Here is a 12500-nt window from a genome sequence, read left to right as displayed (position 1 = left end):
TGACACCTAGACCCGAACTAAGGCAATCCAGACCCACCCACACCACCACTAAACACACGCCGAAACCCGCCCACATGCAGCCCACGCCAGCACAAAGCAAGCTGACCACCAATGCTGAACAAACACAGAAACCTAAGCACAACAGCAGGAAGAGACTGAACGTGCACTCACTGTACCGAATCACAGAGACGTCACTAACTTTCTTCCCTTCGTAGACATGAAGGCAACACACGTAATGAAGACAAACTAAACACGCCACTAAGATCAGACTCATGCCAACTCAGACTGTCCCTAGACCTTCAGACTCCCTGACCCAAGATAAGATTTCTTTAAGATGCCCAAAAGGGGCGTTTAAGGACACCTTTGGACACTTGGGACAAAATGGATTTGAATGTTCCTCTTGGTTTTATTTAAAAAGGAGATTTTTTACACCTTTCATAGCTTTCAGAGGACAGCTCAATATACGCAAGCGGTTAATAAGCCTAAAAACTGTGGCTTTTCTTATCTCCTCTGACGCTCGATGTTGCCAAAAGGTGCCTCCAGGTTTCCAGATGAGTCAAGACGAAGATCAAGCTGCAGACTGAAGCCACAGCGCAGATTATTCTCAGGAGGCAAGACACCCGCAAGTCACCTCAGACCGGACACCTGCCAAGCCTCTCAGACCACCGTCCCACACCATCTAGCACGCACACAAGAATAATTAAGACCCATCCAGGGCACTTACACACACACACACACACACACACACACACACACACACACACACACACACACACACACACACACACACACACACACACACACACACACACACACACACACACACACATGTACACCTCTCGGACACACAGACGCACACGGGTGACCAGAGGAGATAAGAGCTGAGTATAAATGGATCCTGCAGGTTCGGGAGGAATTTGTAGATGGCACCGAGATAGTCCGCGAGACGAGGGTTGCCAGCGAGACGCAGCACCTCCCTCTCCTCTTCTAGCGAGGATTATTATACAAGGAGGAGAAAAAGAGATGCGGAATAATAAGTATCTCGAGAGGAAGAGGAAGAGAAGGAGGAGGAGGAAGAATTGGAGGAAAGATCAACAATTGGACGTTTTCCTAGTTGCCTCATGAACGCGAGAACTTGGCGGCAGAAAACCTCGTCCGAGTTTAGTGTCTTGAGATCAGTATTTCTTCCTGGGAGACTTCGCCGCCGCTGCCGCCACCACTGCCACTACCACCACCACCACCATAACCCTTTTCTTTTTGGGCGGTGACCCTAAACTCTGCCACGCTGTTATCTGTACGAGCTTTGTTGACCTCTGCCAGTCCCCCACTATCCATGGCCGAACCCCCTACCACCCAGGGTCCGGCAGGGGAAGCATCGCAGAGGTTAATTAGGAGAGGGTGAGCCGACAAAGGTAGAGTGACGGGGTGGGAGCCGGGAAGCCTCGACGCCACGCCAGCCTCCTCCCTGCCCGGCCAGAGGAACCCCCGCCGCTCCGTTATTTATCGCCTCTACCGCTGGCGGATTGTTGGGTTGTGGTCTCGTGGGCATGGCTTGGCGCTCCTTCCAGCCCTCTCTCGCCGCCGCCGTCTCCCATTCCGTGGATCGCCGCGTTCCCAGTGCATCACACACAAACGTACACAAACAACACGTACACACACACACACCAGCAAGCCCCGCCGCTGCAGACTGTCCGGCAGTAACTGTCGCGAGCCACTCATAATAGTAATATTTAGAATTCGGTGACTGGGCGACGCGGGGAGGAGCAGGTATTAAGGCATCGAGCAGGAGGTCTCTATCGCGTGATTTGTTGGCTGAAAAGTCTGAGTTGCGGCGGAGGTGCTCGGCCGGCCCAGAGGCGAGCGTTCACTCCCGCCTTCTGCCTCTCTTCCTTCCTTCTCTTCTCTCCACGGTCTTTATTTTTCTTTACCTTATTCCATGCCTCCACTGTGAGCCGCCGCACCGACCCAGTGCCCCGAGAGGCCACAGACAGGGCAGAGTCGTGGCAGCGACAGGTGAAGAGGTTTGGAAATCAGCGGGCGGACGAACAGGTGTGCAGCGAGCCAACGAAGCATTGTGGGACGGGAGGGGTGGGCGGCCGGGACCACCTTGCCCGACCTGCCATGCTGGTTCTATCTGCAGATAAAGCTATTAAAGAGATAAGCCGCGCCAGCACACTCGCATAGAGATTGCCCTTAATGCGGCGGTGGTGGCTCGGGCCGCGGGACCCCCTGGCTTCACCTCGCCGTGCCGCTGCCCTTCGTCGCCTTCCGTTGGGCTTCACTCCTCGGCGGCGGCGGCTGCGGCCTTAGCTTCGAACAATACTTGGAGGAAAGCCATCAATTTTGCCTTCCTCCATCTCCTCCCCTCCCTTTCTACCTACATCCCCACTCCCTCTAACCCTGCGTCTCTCTTTCTCTCCCTTACACCACCACTACCACCACCTAAAGCCACCCTCCTTCCCTTCCTCCTACTCCTCCCGGGGCTGGTCCTGGCCAAGGTATGCGGAGACTAAAAGAGTTGTTAGGTGGGAGTCGCGCACCGCCTCAGCAGCAGGCGACACCGAGACCCTGCTGCCGCCTGCCGCTCCACGCCCTTACACTCCTTCTTCACCTCAGCCCACGCACACCCTTCTCTTATTCACACACTTCTTTCCTCACATCCCTCCCCGTCCCTCTACACCTTCAGCTAAACCACGTCCTCAACTTTATTGCATCCCACGCCCACAACCCTTATCACACTACCCCTCCCCCCACCACGTCCTTGCCCACTGTAGTCCTAACAGCTTCGACGACGAGCTCTCCCTAGACGCAATGTCCCTGCCGCCCTCGACTTCTGGAGGAGGCCACCTGACGCTCTGAGGATTGTGTTCCGGATGAGAAGTTTGACGGGGAGAGAAGAAGGGAAGGTGAAGTTGAGGATATTGTGGCCTACCTGTCTGTCTGTCTGTCTGTCTGTCTGTCTGTCTGTCTGTCTGTCTGTCTGAGAGAGAGAGAGAGAGAGAGAGAGAGAGAGAGAGAGAGAGAGAGAGAGAGAGAGAGAGAGAGAGAGAGAGAGAGAGAGGACGACCGCTCCTTTGTGCTAATTGGCTATTCAGTTGCCGTCCTGCCCAGTGATTGGTTGAGTCTAATTCAGTAATCTATGACCCAGGGAGGCGGGCGACTGGTGCTCCCTTCCCTCCCCTCCCCTCCCCTCCTTCCTCCCCTTCCCCTTTCCTCCACTCCTCCACCAAGCTCCCTTCCCCGTCTCTCATCTCATACACACCCCCTCCCTCCCTCCCTCCCTCTCCTCCACCTTCACTCCCACCAGGAACACTACATCCCGTCTCACAACCTTTCTCTCTCTCTCTCTCTCTCTCTCTCTCTCTCTCTCTCTCTCTCTCTCTCTCTCTCTCTCTCTACAAGTGACCCTCCTCATTCCCATCTCCATATCCTGTTTCTACGTTCTAATTTTTATCTACATCTCTCTCTCTCTCTCTCTCTCTCTCTCTCTCTCTCTCTCTCTCTCTCTCTCTCTCTCCATTCCTAAACCCCGTACTTCTCCCACTCCCCCTCCTACCAAGACACATTCACTCCCACAACTCATTCTTCAATCTTTTTTCTCCTCCAGTCATGCACGCACTCTTACACGACACGCACTCACTCCCACACCCGCACCTCAAATACCCTATCCTTCAACCCTTTTCTTTCTCCATTCCTCCTCACATTCAGTCAGTCTTCCACACTTTTTCTCTCCTCAATACGACACACTCACTAGACATATACAAGTTTCTATCTCTTTCCTTCTCCCACATCTTATCTTTCACCTCTCTTCTCCCCAGCAACTAATTTTTCCTCCCCTTCTTTTCCCCTCAAAAATTTTCACTCCCCTTCTTCTTCCCTACAATAATTTTCATCTTTCACCTCTCTTCTTCCCAACAACTAATTTTTCTCTCCTTTTCCCAAATTTTTCACTTCTCATCTTCTTTTCTACAAATCACCTTTCATCCCTTCTCTTCTCCAACAGCAAAGTTTGTCACCCCACCCCTTCTCTTCACACATAATACATTTCTTCACTCCTCTTCTTCTTCCCTACAACTCATCTTTCCCCTCTTCTCTTCTCGCAAAAAAAAAAAAAAAAAAAAAATCACTCCTCTTCCTTAAAAGCAAATTTTCACCTCTTCCCCATCTCTGCCACCTCATGTACCTTAACAAGACACACACACTCATCTCTAACCACCCATCCCAATCAGACGACATATATACACACCCCACACACCGTCCTTCTCCTCCTTCCTTCATCCCCCTCAGCCTCTCACACTCACTCGCCACACCCCATCTTATCCTTCACTCTTTCCCTCCCCTCCGTCTCATAAATATCACTTCATAAACACAATCAGGACTGAATCACAAACTTCCGCCGCCCCGCCTCCCTCAAGTGGCTCCCGCCGGCAGGACAAGAGCGCCTCAGTGCCTCGGAGTGCCCGCTGAGGACCCGGCAAGAGGCACCGTCCAGGGAGAGAGGGAGAGGGAAGGAAGGGAGAGGTGAAGTGGGCCCGTGGGGATAACGGATTGATCTGCTGGTGGGGGAGGAGGAGGAGGAGGAGGAAGAGGAGGAAGAGCAGGAGGAGTTAGAGGAAGAGGAGCATCATGACGTTAAGGAAGAGTGGGGTGGAGAGAAAATAGAAGAGGAGGAGTAAGACAAGAAGAAGGAGGACATGGAGGAGGAGGAGTAGTTAGAGGAGGAAGAGGAGCATGATGTTTAGGAAGAGAGGTGTGGAGAGAAAATAAAAGAGGAGGAGGAAGAGGAGGAGGAGGAGGAGGAGGAGGTAGTGTTTGGGGTGATAGTGACGAGGGACATGAGGGGAAAGAGGAGGAGGAGGAGGAGGAGGAGGAGAGAGAGAGAGAGAGAGAGAGAGAGAGAGAGAGAGAGAGAGAGAGAGAGAGAGAGAGAGAGAGAGAGAGAGAGAGAGAGAGAGAGAGAGAGAGAGAGGAGCTCCGTGAATGGCTCGCTTGACCTCCTGACAGTCTTGAGAGGCGTTAGTTAGTGAGCTTAACCGGGAGCCCTTAATACAGAGAGAGAGAGAGAGAGAGAGAGAGAGAGAGAGAGAGAGAGAGAGAGAGAGAGAGAGAGAGAGAGAGAGAGGGGGGGCGGGTAAGGCCTTCGCTTGGTGCTTCACTTGAGAACTGCTTCACTCAAGACACTGAAGCATCATTGGTCGGTTGCATTGAGTGAGCGAGAAGTGCTGCAATTACTCTCCCTCACCCCCTCTCTCTCTCTCTCTCTCTCTCTCTCTCTCTGGGCGACGTGTACAAATTGAGCATCAGGGAACTGCGCGTCTCAGGAAGTGTCTCTGAGGGGGGCCGGCGGAAGGAGGAAGGGATGGAAAACGACTGGGAAAGAAAGGAGAAACGAGGAAAGTAGTGGAGAAGAAAGTAGAAGAGAAGGAGGAGGAGGAGGAGGAGGAGGAGGAGGAGGAGGAGGAGGAGGAGGAGAATAGAGAATGTGGTAAAGAGAGGAAACGACAAGATAATGACGATATATATGAAAGAACAAAATAAAGAGAAAGACATTCCCCAAAAAACTTCACTTGAATGGAATGATGAGACAAGGTAAGGAAGAGAAGCAAAAAAAAAAAAAAAAAAAAAGAAAGAAAAAAGAAAGAAATAATAGGAAAAATATGAAAAAAAAACGATGAGAAAAAAAAAAGAGATAAAAACAAGCACAGATGACAAAAAATACAGGAAGCGACAAGAAACCTTTACAATAAAAGTAGAAAATATAAGGAGATTTTAGTTACAAGCTTTACTTAAACACTGCATGAATGACGCGATGAAGAGGAGGAAGAGAGGAGGGAAGGAAAAAAGATGAAAAAAAACAGATAGAAGGAAAGGAAAGGAAGGAATGAAAGAAGAGAAGAAAGGAAGGAAGGAAGGAAGGAAGGAAGGAAGGAAGGAAGGAAGAAAGGATTGAAGGAAAGAAGAAAAGTGTGCGAAAAAGGAAGGAAGAGAGGAAAGAAAGAAGAAAAAAGAAGGAAGAGGAGAAGGAAGGAAGGAAGCAAGAAAGCAAGAAATGAAAGAAGGAAAGAAGGAAGAAAGGCAGGAGAGAGAAATAAAGATGTGCAACTCTCCCTCTTCCCTCCCCACCACCCCCTCTCTCTCTCTCTCTCTACAGGTTACTCCCTCAGGCAAGTATCTCATTTTCTTCAACGATCGGCAACATATAATCCTGTCCTCTGCTTCATGCCTTTAGTATATCACGGGGGGACTCACCTGTTTCACCCTCCACAGGTAAGAAAACACACGGGAACTTCACCATCTCACCCTCTTCTCTCTCCTCTCCTCTCTTTTCCTCTCCTTTTCTTCTCATTTCTTTTCTTTTCTTCTTCCCTTTTCTCTTCTTTTTTCTATTTTCCCTTCCACTTTTCTCTATCATATTTAATTTTTTCATCATTCTCTCTCTCTCGATTCTTTTCTTTGCATTTTTTATCATTTTTTCTCTTATTTTCTTCCATCATTTATCTTCTGAAGCTTTTCATTTTTTTCTCTTACTTTTCTTCTATTCTCTCTCTCTCTCTCTCTCTCTCTCTCTCTCTCTCTCTCTCTCTCTCTCTCTCTCTCTCTCTCTCTCTCTCTCTCTCTCTCTCCCCTAACTCACTCCATTTCCTTCTTTCCTTTCCTCTCTTCTCTCCTATACCACACTTTTACTCCTCTCTAATCCCCCTTTCCCTTCAGTCTCTCCTTTCTTATTTCCTTTCTTTATTACACCTTTCCTTGCTTATTTACTTTTATTCTCTTTCATTCGTCTCCCCAACCCAGGCTTCCTTCGTCTCACTGCAAGGTAAAAGGCCCAAGAAATACTGCACACTGATCCCGCCGTGAAATGCAGGGACGGGGAAGCAAATGTAGCGGCTGTTAGGTTCCCCCGGCAGAAGACTATAATGCTGCGGGGAGAGGGGAAGGGGGGGGGCGTATAAAAGTAAGTAAGAGCGTGTGTGCAGTTAAGTTTAGTTCAGTATATTGCCCGTTAACGTTCGCTGTGGAATTACTGTTAAGCCTTTTGTATATACTCGTGTGCCACATCTCTCTCTCTCTCTCTCTCTCTCTCTCTCTCTCTCTCTCTCTCTCTCGACCTTCATTCATATTTTTTTTTTTTCCGCCTCCCGTCAGATTAAATCTCGTCTTCTCTTGTCAAGATCGACTTAAATTTAAGATGTGATGTGGTGTGTGTGTGTGTGTGTGTGTGTGTGTGTGTGTGTGTGTGTGTGTGTGTGTGTGTGTGTGTGTGAGAGAGAGAGAGAGAGAGAGAGAGAGAGAGAGAGAGAGAGAGAGAGAGAGAGAGAGAGAGAGAGAGAGAGAGAGAGAGAGAGAGAGAGAGAGAGAGAGAGAGAGAGAGAGAGAGAGAGAGAGAGAGAGAATATTAAATGAAGAAGAAGAAGAACAAGAAGAAGAAGAAGAACAAGAAGAAGAAGAACAAGAAGAACAAGAAGAACAAGAAGGAGAACAAGAATAAGAACAAGAAGAACAAGAACAAGAACAAGAACAAGAACAAGAGGAAGAAGAAGAAAAAAAAAACCAGAAGGAAGAAAAGAAGAGAATGAAGAAGACTAACAAAGACCTAAAATTAACTCAAAATTAAAAAGAGACTATAGGAAATAAAGACAGTGAGGACCTAAAGAACGATTTGCATAAGGAGAAGAGGAGGAGGAAGAGGAAGAGGAAGAGGAGGAGGAGGAGGAGGAGGAGGAGGAGGAGGAGGAGGAGGAGGAAGAGGAGGAAGAGGAGCCCTAGGACACCTGAGAACACCTGGGTACTCGTGCATGACTTAGCTGTGTCTGCCAGTGAAGAGTCTGTCCGTTCCCTTTCCAGTTACCTGAATTACTATGCCTTGCTATGTTATGTCTACCTCCCCTTTTCTCTCCTCTCTCTCTCTCTCTCTCTCTCTCTCTCTCTCTCTCTCTCTCTCTCACCCCTGTCATCGTTTATTCCCTGTCGCAGTTTGCTAAGGTAAACAAGCACAGGGTTTATTCAGAATTAAGTCGTCTTCCCTCCCTTCCTCCCCCGCCGCCGCCCCAGCCTCGCCTCGCCCCGCCGCACACCACCCCATCTATCGCTGTCGTCAATTTATTCCTCTTAATTTTTCCCCACAAGAAGAAGATTCCTCCTCGTACGTACACTCTCTCTCTCTCTCTCTCTCTCTCTCTCTCTCTCTCGTGTCGTGGCAGGATGCGAGAAGAAAGGAGAGGAGAGGTTATGAAAAGAAAGGAATATAACACATAAGAGAAAGGATGTAATTAGACGAGAGAGAGAGAGAGAGAGAGAGAGAGAGAGAGAGAGAGAGAGAGAGAGAGAGAGAGAGAGAGAGAGAGAGAGAGAGAGAGAGAGAGAGAGAGAGAGAGAGAGAGAGAGAGAGAGAGAGAGAGAGAGAGAGAGAGAGAGAGAGAGAGAGAGAGAGAGAGAGAGAGAGAGTGGAAAGAAGGCTGGGAAAGAGAAGACTATTAGAGAAGAGGAGGAGGAGGAGGAGGAGGAGGAGGAGGAGGAGGAGGAGGAGGAGGAGGAGGAGGAGGAGGAGGAGGAGGAGGAGAGGGGAGGAGGAGATGATGGTGGTAAAGGAAGGAGAAGGGTTGCGAGCTGCCCTACACGTCATGCATGTTATGATAGTTTAAGTCAGCCCGACACAAGACCTTTCACCGCCATCAAACACACACACACACACACACACACACACACACACACACACACACACACACACACTAACACTCAGCCAGGCCAGCTTACTAGATCATCTGTTTATTCTACCGATTGACTCCTTCCCGCCCTACTATAAGAGAGGCTCCTCGCAAAGCACACGTCTCTATAAAGCCTCTCGGAGTGGGTTGCGTTGCGTCACCGCTGCGGGTCATATGTAAACACGCCTGTGATCGCCGTAAATTCGATGTGTTGTGCTACAGCGGCGTGGCTCCAAAAGAGTTCCCGTTGGCCGACTAGCCTTCGCCCGGCCTGTCTTTACGCCTGAAATATTGCTCACAGCAGAGAATACATGTAATTTTCCTACATAAATTTAGGGTACTAGTTTGGCTGGCGCAGTGGGTGTGCGAGAGAGAGAGAGAGAGAGAGAGAGAGAGAGAGAGAGAGAGAGAGAGAGAGAGAGAGAGAGAGAGAGAGAGAGAGAGAGAGAGAGAGAGAGAGAGAGAGAGAGAGAGAGAGAGAGAGAGAGAGAGAGAGAGAGAGAGAGAGAGAGAGAGAGAGAGAGAGAGAGAGAGAGTGTGTAAGTAAAAATCAAGACCAAAAAAATTAAGTCGTAGATGACACGTCAGTTTAAATAAGAATGCAAAATTACTTGAGGGTGAAAAGCAGACCGAGGAAAGCTGACGTCTTCTCAGCCTCCTTCAGCAGAGAGAGAGAGAGAGAGAGAGAGAGAGAGAGAGAGAGAGAGAGAGAGAGAGAGAGAGAGAGAGAGAGAGACTAGAGGGCGAGGCCAAGTGTATGGGGTCAAGAGCAGCAGCAACACGCGAAACCACAAAACCCTCATCAGTGATTGCAAGCCAAGCAACCATCACCACCACAGCCACCACCACCACCACCACCACCAACTATCTTAAAGAACCCATCCACGCCACCCTCCCATTAACCCACTCGCTTACTCCACTAACAAACCTCGCCTCCCTCGCCAGCTCGTCCTTCCGGAACTCACATCCTGCTTCCTTCTATCAACGAGGCAGTTTGCACGTTCGTCCCTCCACTCATGCCTCGCTACTCCAGCCACATCCACACGTGCACTAGTGGTCAAAAGTAGAATAACGTGCCACTCTTTCCATTCCACCATTCTTCCTTCCACCGCGCTTACGGCCATATTCAGAATCGCCTTCCTCTCTCACTATGACAATTTTGCAAGGCCACAGAGACAACTAGCAAGGTTTTCAAGACAGCTTCTCCTTTTAGTAAACTAGAAATCTTGCCAATCCATCGCCAGAACCATAAAAAAATCTTAAAAAACACGAGTATCTTCAACTGGAGCCTTTGGAAAGCAGTGATGGGTAGAGAGCAAAGCGTTTCAGAATACGGACCTTAGTGATCTGATATTCTTCGTGTAAGTGAGTGTACTGACAGATGAAAAGGAGATGAGAGGACTTAGGAGTGAGGGACACGTTAATCGCAGTAAAGTCTTATATACCTTTCTTGATCGTGACTGTCACCACACCAGGACCTGCTGCCTTGGTGAGGGGAGGGTGCGAGGGAAGCAAGGGATCGCTGGCAAGGATGTGTGTGTGTGAAAGTGAAGGGGAAGAAGAAAAGAGTGCAGGAAAGTGAGTGAGTGTTTCCTGCAGGTTTTCGTTACTCACACTTAGCAGAGGGATGTGGGTAAGTAGCAGTTGTGACACTTTCCCTCTCATTTTTGCACCCACCATAAGAACTTTATATGCGATGCGGAAATATGCACAGCCTCAGGAAGTATCAAGTAAACTGCAGCTAATACAAAGGTACGAAACCACCAGGAGAGCCTCGAGGCAACCCCGTGCATAGGAATTACATGCGCACACCACGTAAGGAAGTGTAAGGTCGGAGGTGTCGCACATATAACAGTAAAATGAAAAGACATAATTCCCGCAAACAGCATGATGGGCAAAGGAAGCAACAATTCTAGCGTCTCTAACGTTTTATCTTTGATCATTCCCCGTGACGTCCCCTTCCGTCTGATCCCTGGCGCGGAAACACCACAACACCATTCACCACCAATCGCGGAGAACAAGCACACTGCACAGTACCTTGACAACACTAGCTGATTTATATTTGAGCTAAATAAATGAAGGTTGCGATGACAAATAATGACTTCACGACACAACATTTGGAAGCGACCCACCTATATAGAGCAACTTTTACTGAGAATTCCTGAATTATTTTGTCACAGATGAGTGGAAAACACTTCACCATAAGGCACAAAAATGATCACCTCAGCACAAAAAGACAGATTCAATTCAAACTAATTTCTTAATCTTTACTTGCAATTGTGTAGGTTTTGGGTAATTTTCTCTCTAATTCTTGCTGAAAAAAACACCGTCAAGATAATTGGTTATGAGGTAATTTGTTGAGTAGTGTTATTAAATGTACCGGTCTGAAGTGAGTGGGAGGAGCCGAGGTACTCACCGCGTCCTTCAAGTGGAGAGAGGCCCCTGAGGGATGCCTGCGGGGAGGTGTGGAGCGACTGGTACAGGTGCTCCATGTACGGGGGGATGCGGTAAGGAGGAGGGGGCGGGGCCGCGAGCTCCCCAGGTACGGTGGAGCCCAAGGGAGCGGCGCCCAGACGACCTCCAACCAGTGGGGGAAGCTCTAGGGCCGGGCTGCCCCCACCGATCCCCAACCTGCAGGGAAGGGAAGAAACCGTTAGACTCTGCCTATAAACACGTACACACACACACACACACACACACACACACACACACACACACACACATATAGTCGAGTGCCAACTTCTGCAACTATACAGGCTTGAATTTCACTCAGGTCGTTAAAGAGATTTTCAGTTACAGCGGCCTACATGTTCCACTTGAGCAAGGCAGACGATGTGGCGTGATGTGAGTGACGTTCCGTTCTTGTCTTAACCATGCATCGATATCAGCTTAAAACTATTCACGGGAGGATAACAAATGAGTGGTTATGAGTCCAGTATGTGATCTGCCATGGTGAACACTCTCACACACACACACTCACACACGCATACGCACAAACACACACACACACACACACACACACACACACACACACACACACACACACACACACACACACGTTAAAGTATGCACACATTTAAACAAAATATGATGACTTGATGCTAAAAGACGAGACATTACGAGCCTGACTCAGTCCCGTTTAAACACAAATAGGTAAATATATAACAACGCAGGGAGGGAAGCAAAGACTTAGAAGTGAGAGAGGAGGAGACTGACGCGATGGCGGGATGGTGACGGATGGGCGGCGGTGGTGACGGCGGAGGCAGATCAGGGAGTCGTGAGTGATTCGTGTTTGTTTATATCGAGCAGGCTATGTGTGGGCGCTCCCTCAGACCCCTCCCGCACGCTGCTACCACCTCCCTCTGTCCCACCCGCCCTTCTTACCTCTACCCCTGCCCTTCTCCCCTTTAAAATTGCACCTCCACCACTTTCAATAGGTTCTAGTTGATGTGACACAGTTTTGTAAGGGTGATGTTTTACGGTTCTGTGACGGATTAACTAGATTTTTACATTATCGGAAGGAGATACGCCCATGAGAACTTTGCTAATTATCTGTGGCTTTCTTCCCTTTGTAGACAGCACTTCCATTGCTTTCAATCCCATGAAAACTTTGCTAATTATCCGTGCCTCTCCTTTTCTAGACAGCGCTTCCATTACTTTCAATCCCATGAGAACTTTGCTAATTATCTATGTGGCTTTCTTCCTTTGTAGACAGCACTTCCATTACTTTCAATAGTTCCTGGTTGATGAGACACTGGTTTTTTAAGAATGTTTTACGGTTCTAGTGACACATTA

At 48.9% G+C, this 12500-nt stretch overlaps 1 protein-coding gene across 5 annotated transcripts in view; it reads right to left on the bottom strand.

Moving 5' to 3' along the window:
* LOC123514570 (transcriptional activator cubitus interruptus-like) overlaps positions 1-12500 on the bottom strand; it is a 262766-nt gene that overhangs the window by 40903 nt on the left and 209363 nt on the right. For all 5 annotated transcript variants that reach the window (XM_045272529.1, XM_045272527.1, XM_045272530.1 and 2 more), the window contains one exon: positions 11122-11336. In XM_045272529.1, the coding sequence (XP_045128464.1) occupies positions 11122-11336 (215 nt within the window). The remainder of the gene's footprint in view (positions 1-11121; positions 11337-12500) is intronic.

This window comes from Portunus trituberculatus, chromosome 38, assembly GCF_017591435.1.
Source record: "Portunus trituberculatus isolate SZX2019 chromosome 38, ASM1759143v1, whole genome shotgun sequence".
NCBI classification, from domain to species: domain Eukaryota; kingdom Metazoa; phylum Arthropoda; class Malacostraca; order Decapoda; family Portunidae; genus Portunus; species Portunus trituberculatus.
This window is presented reverse-complemented; position numbering and strand designations above follow the sequence as displayed.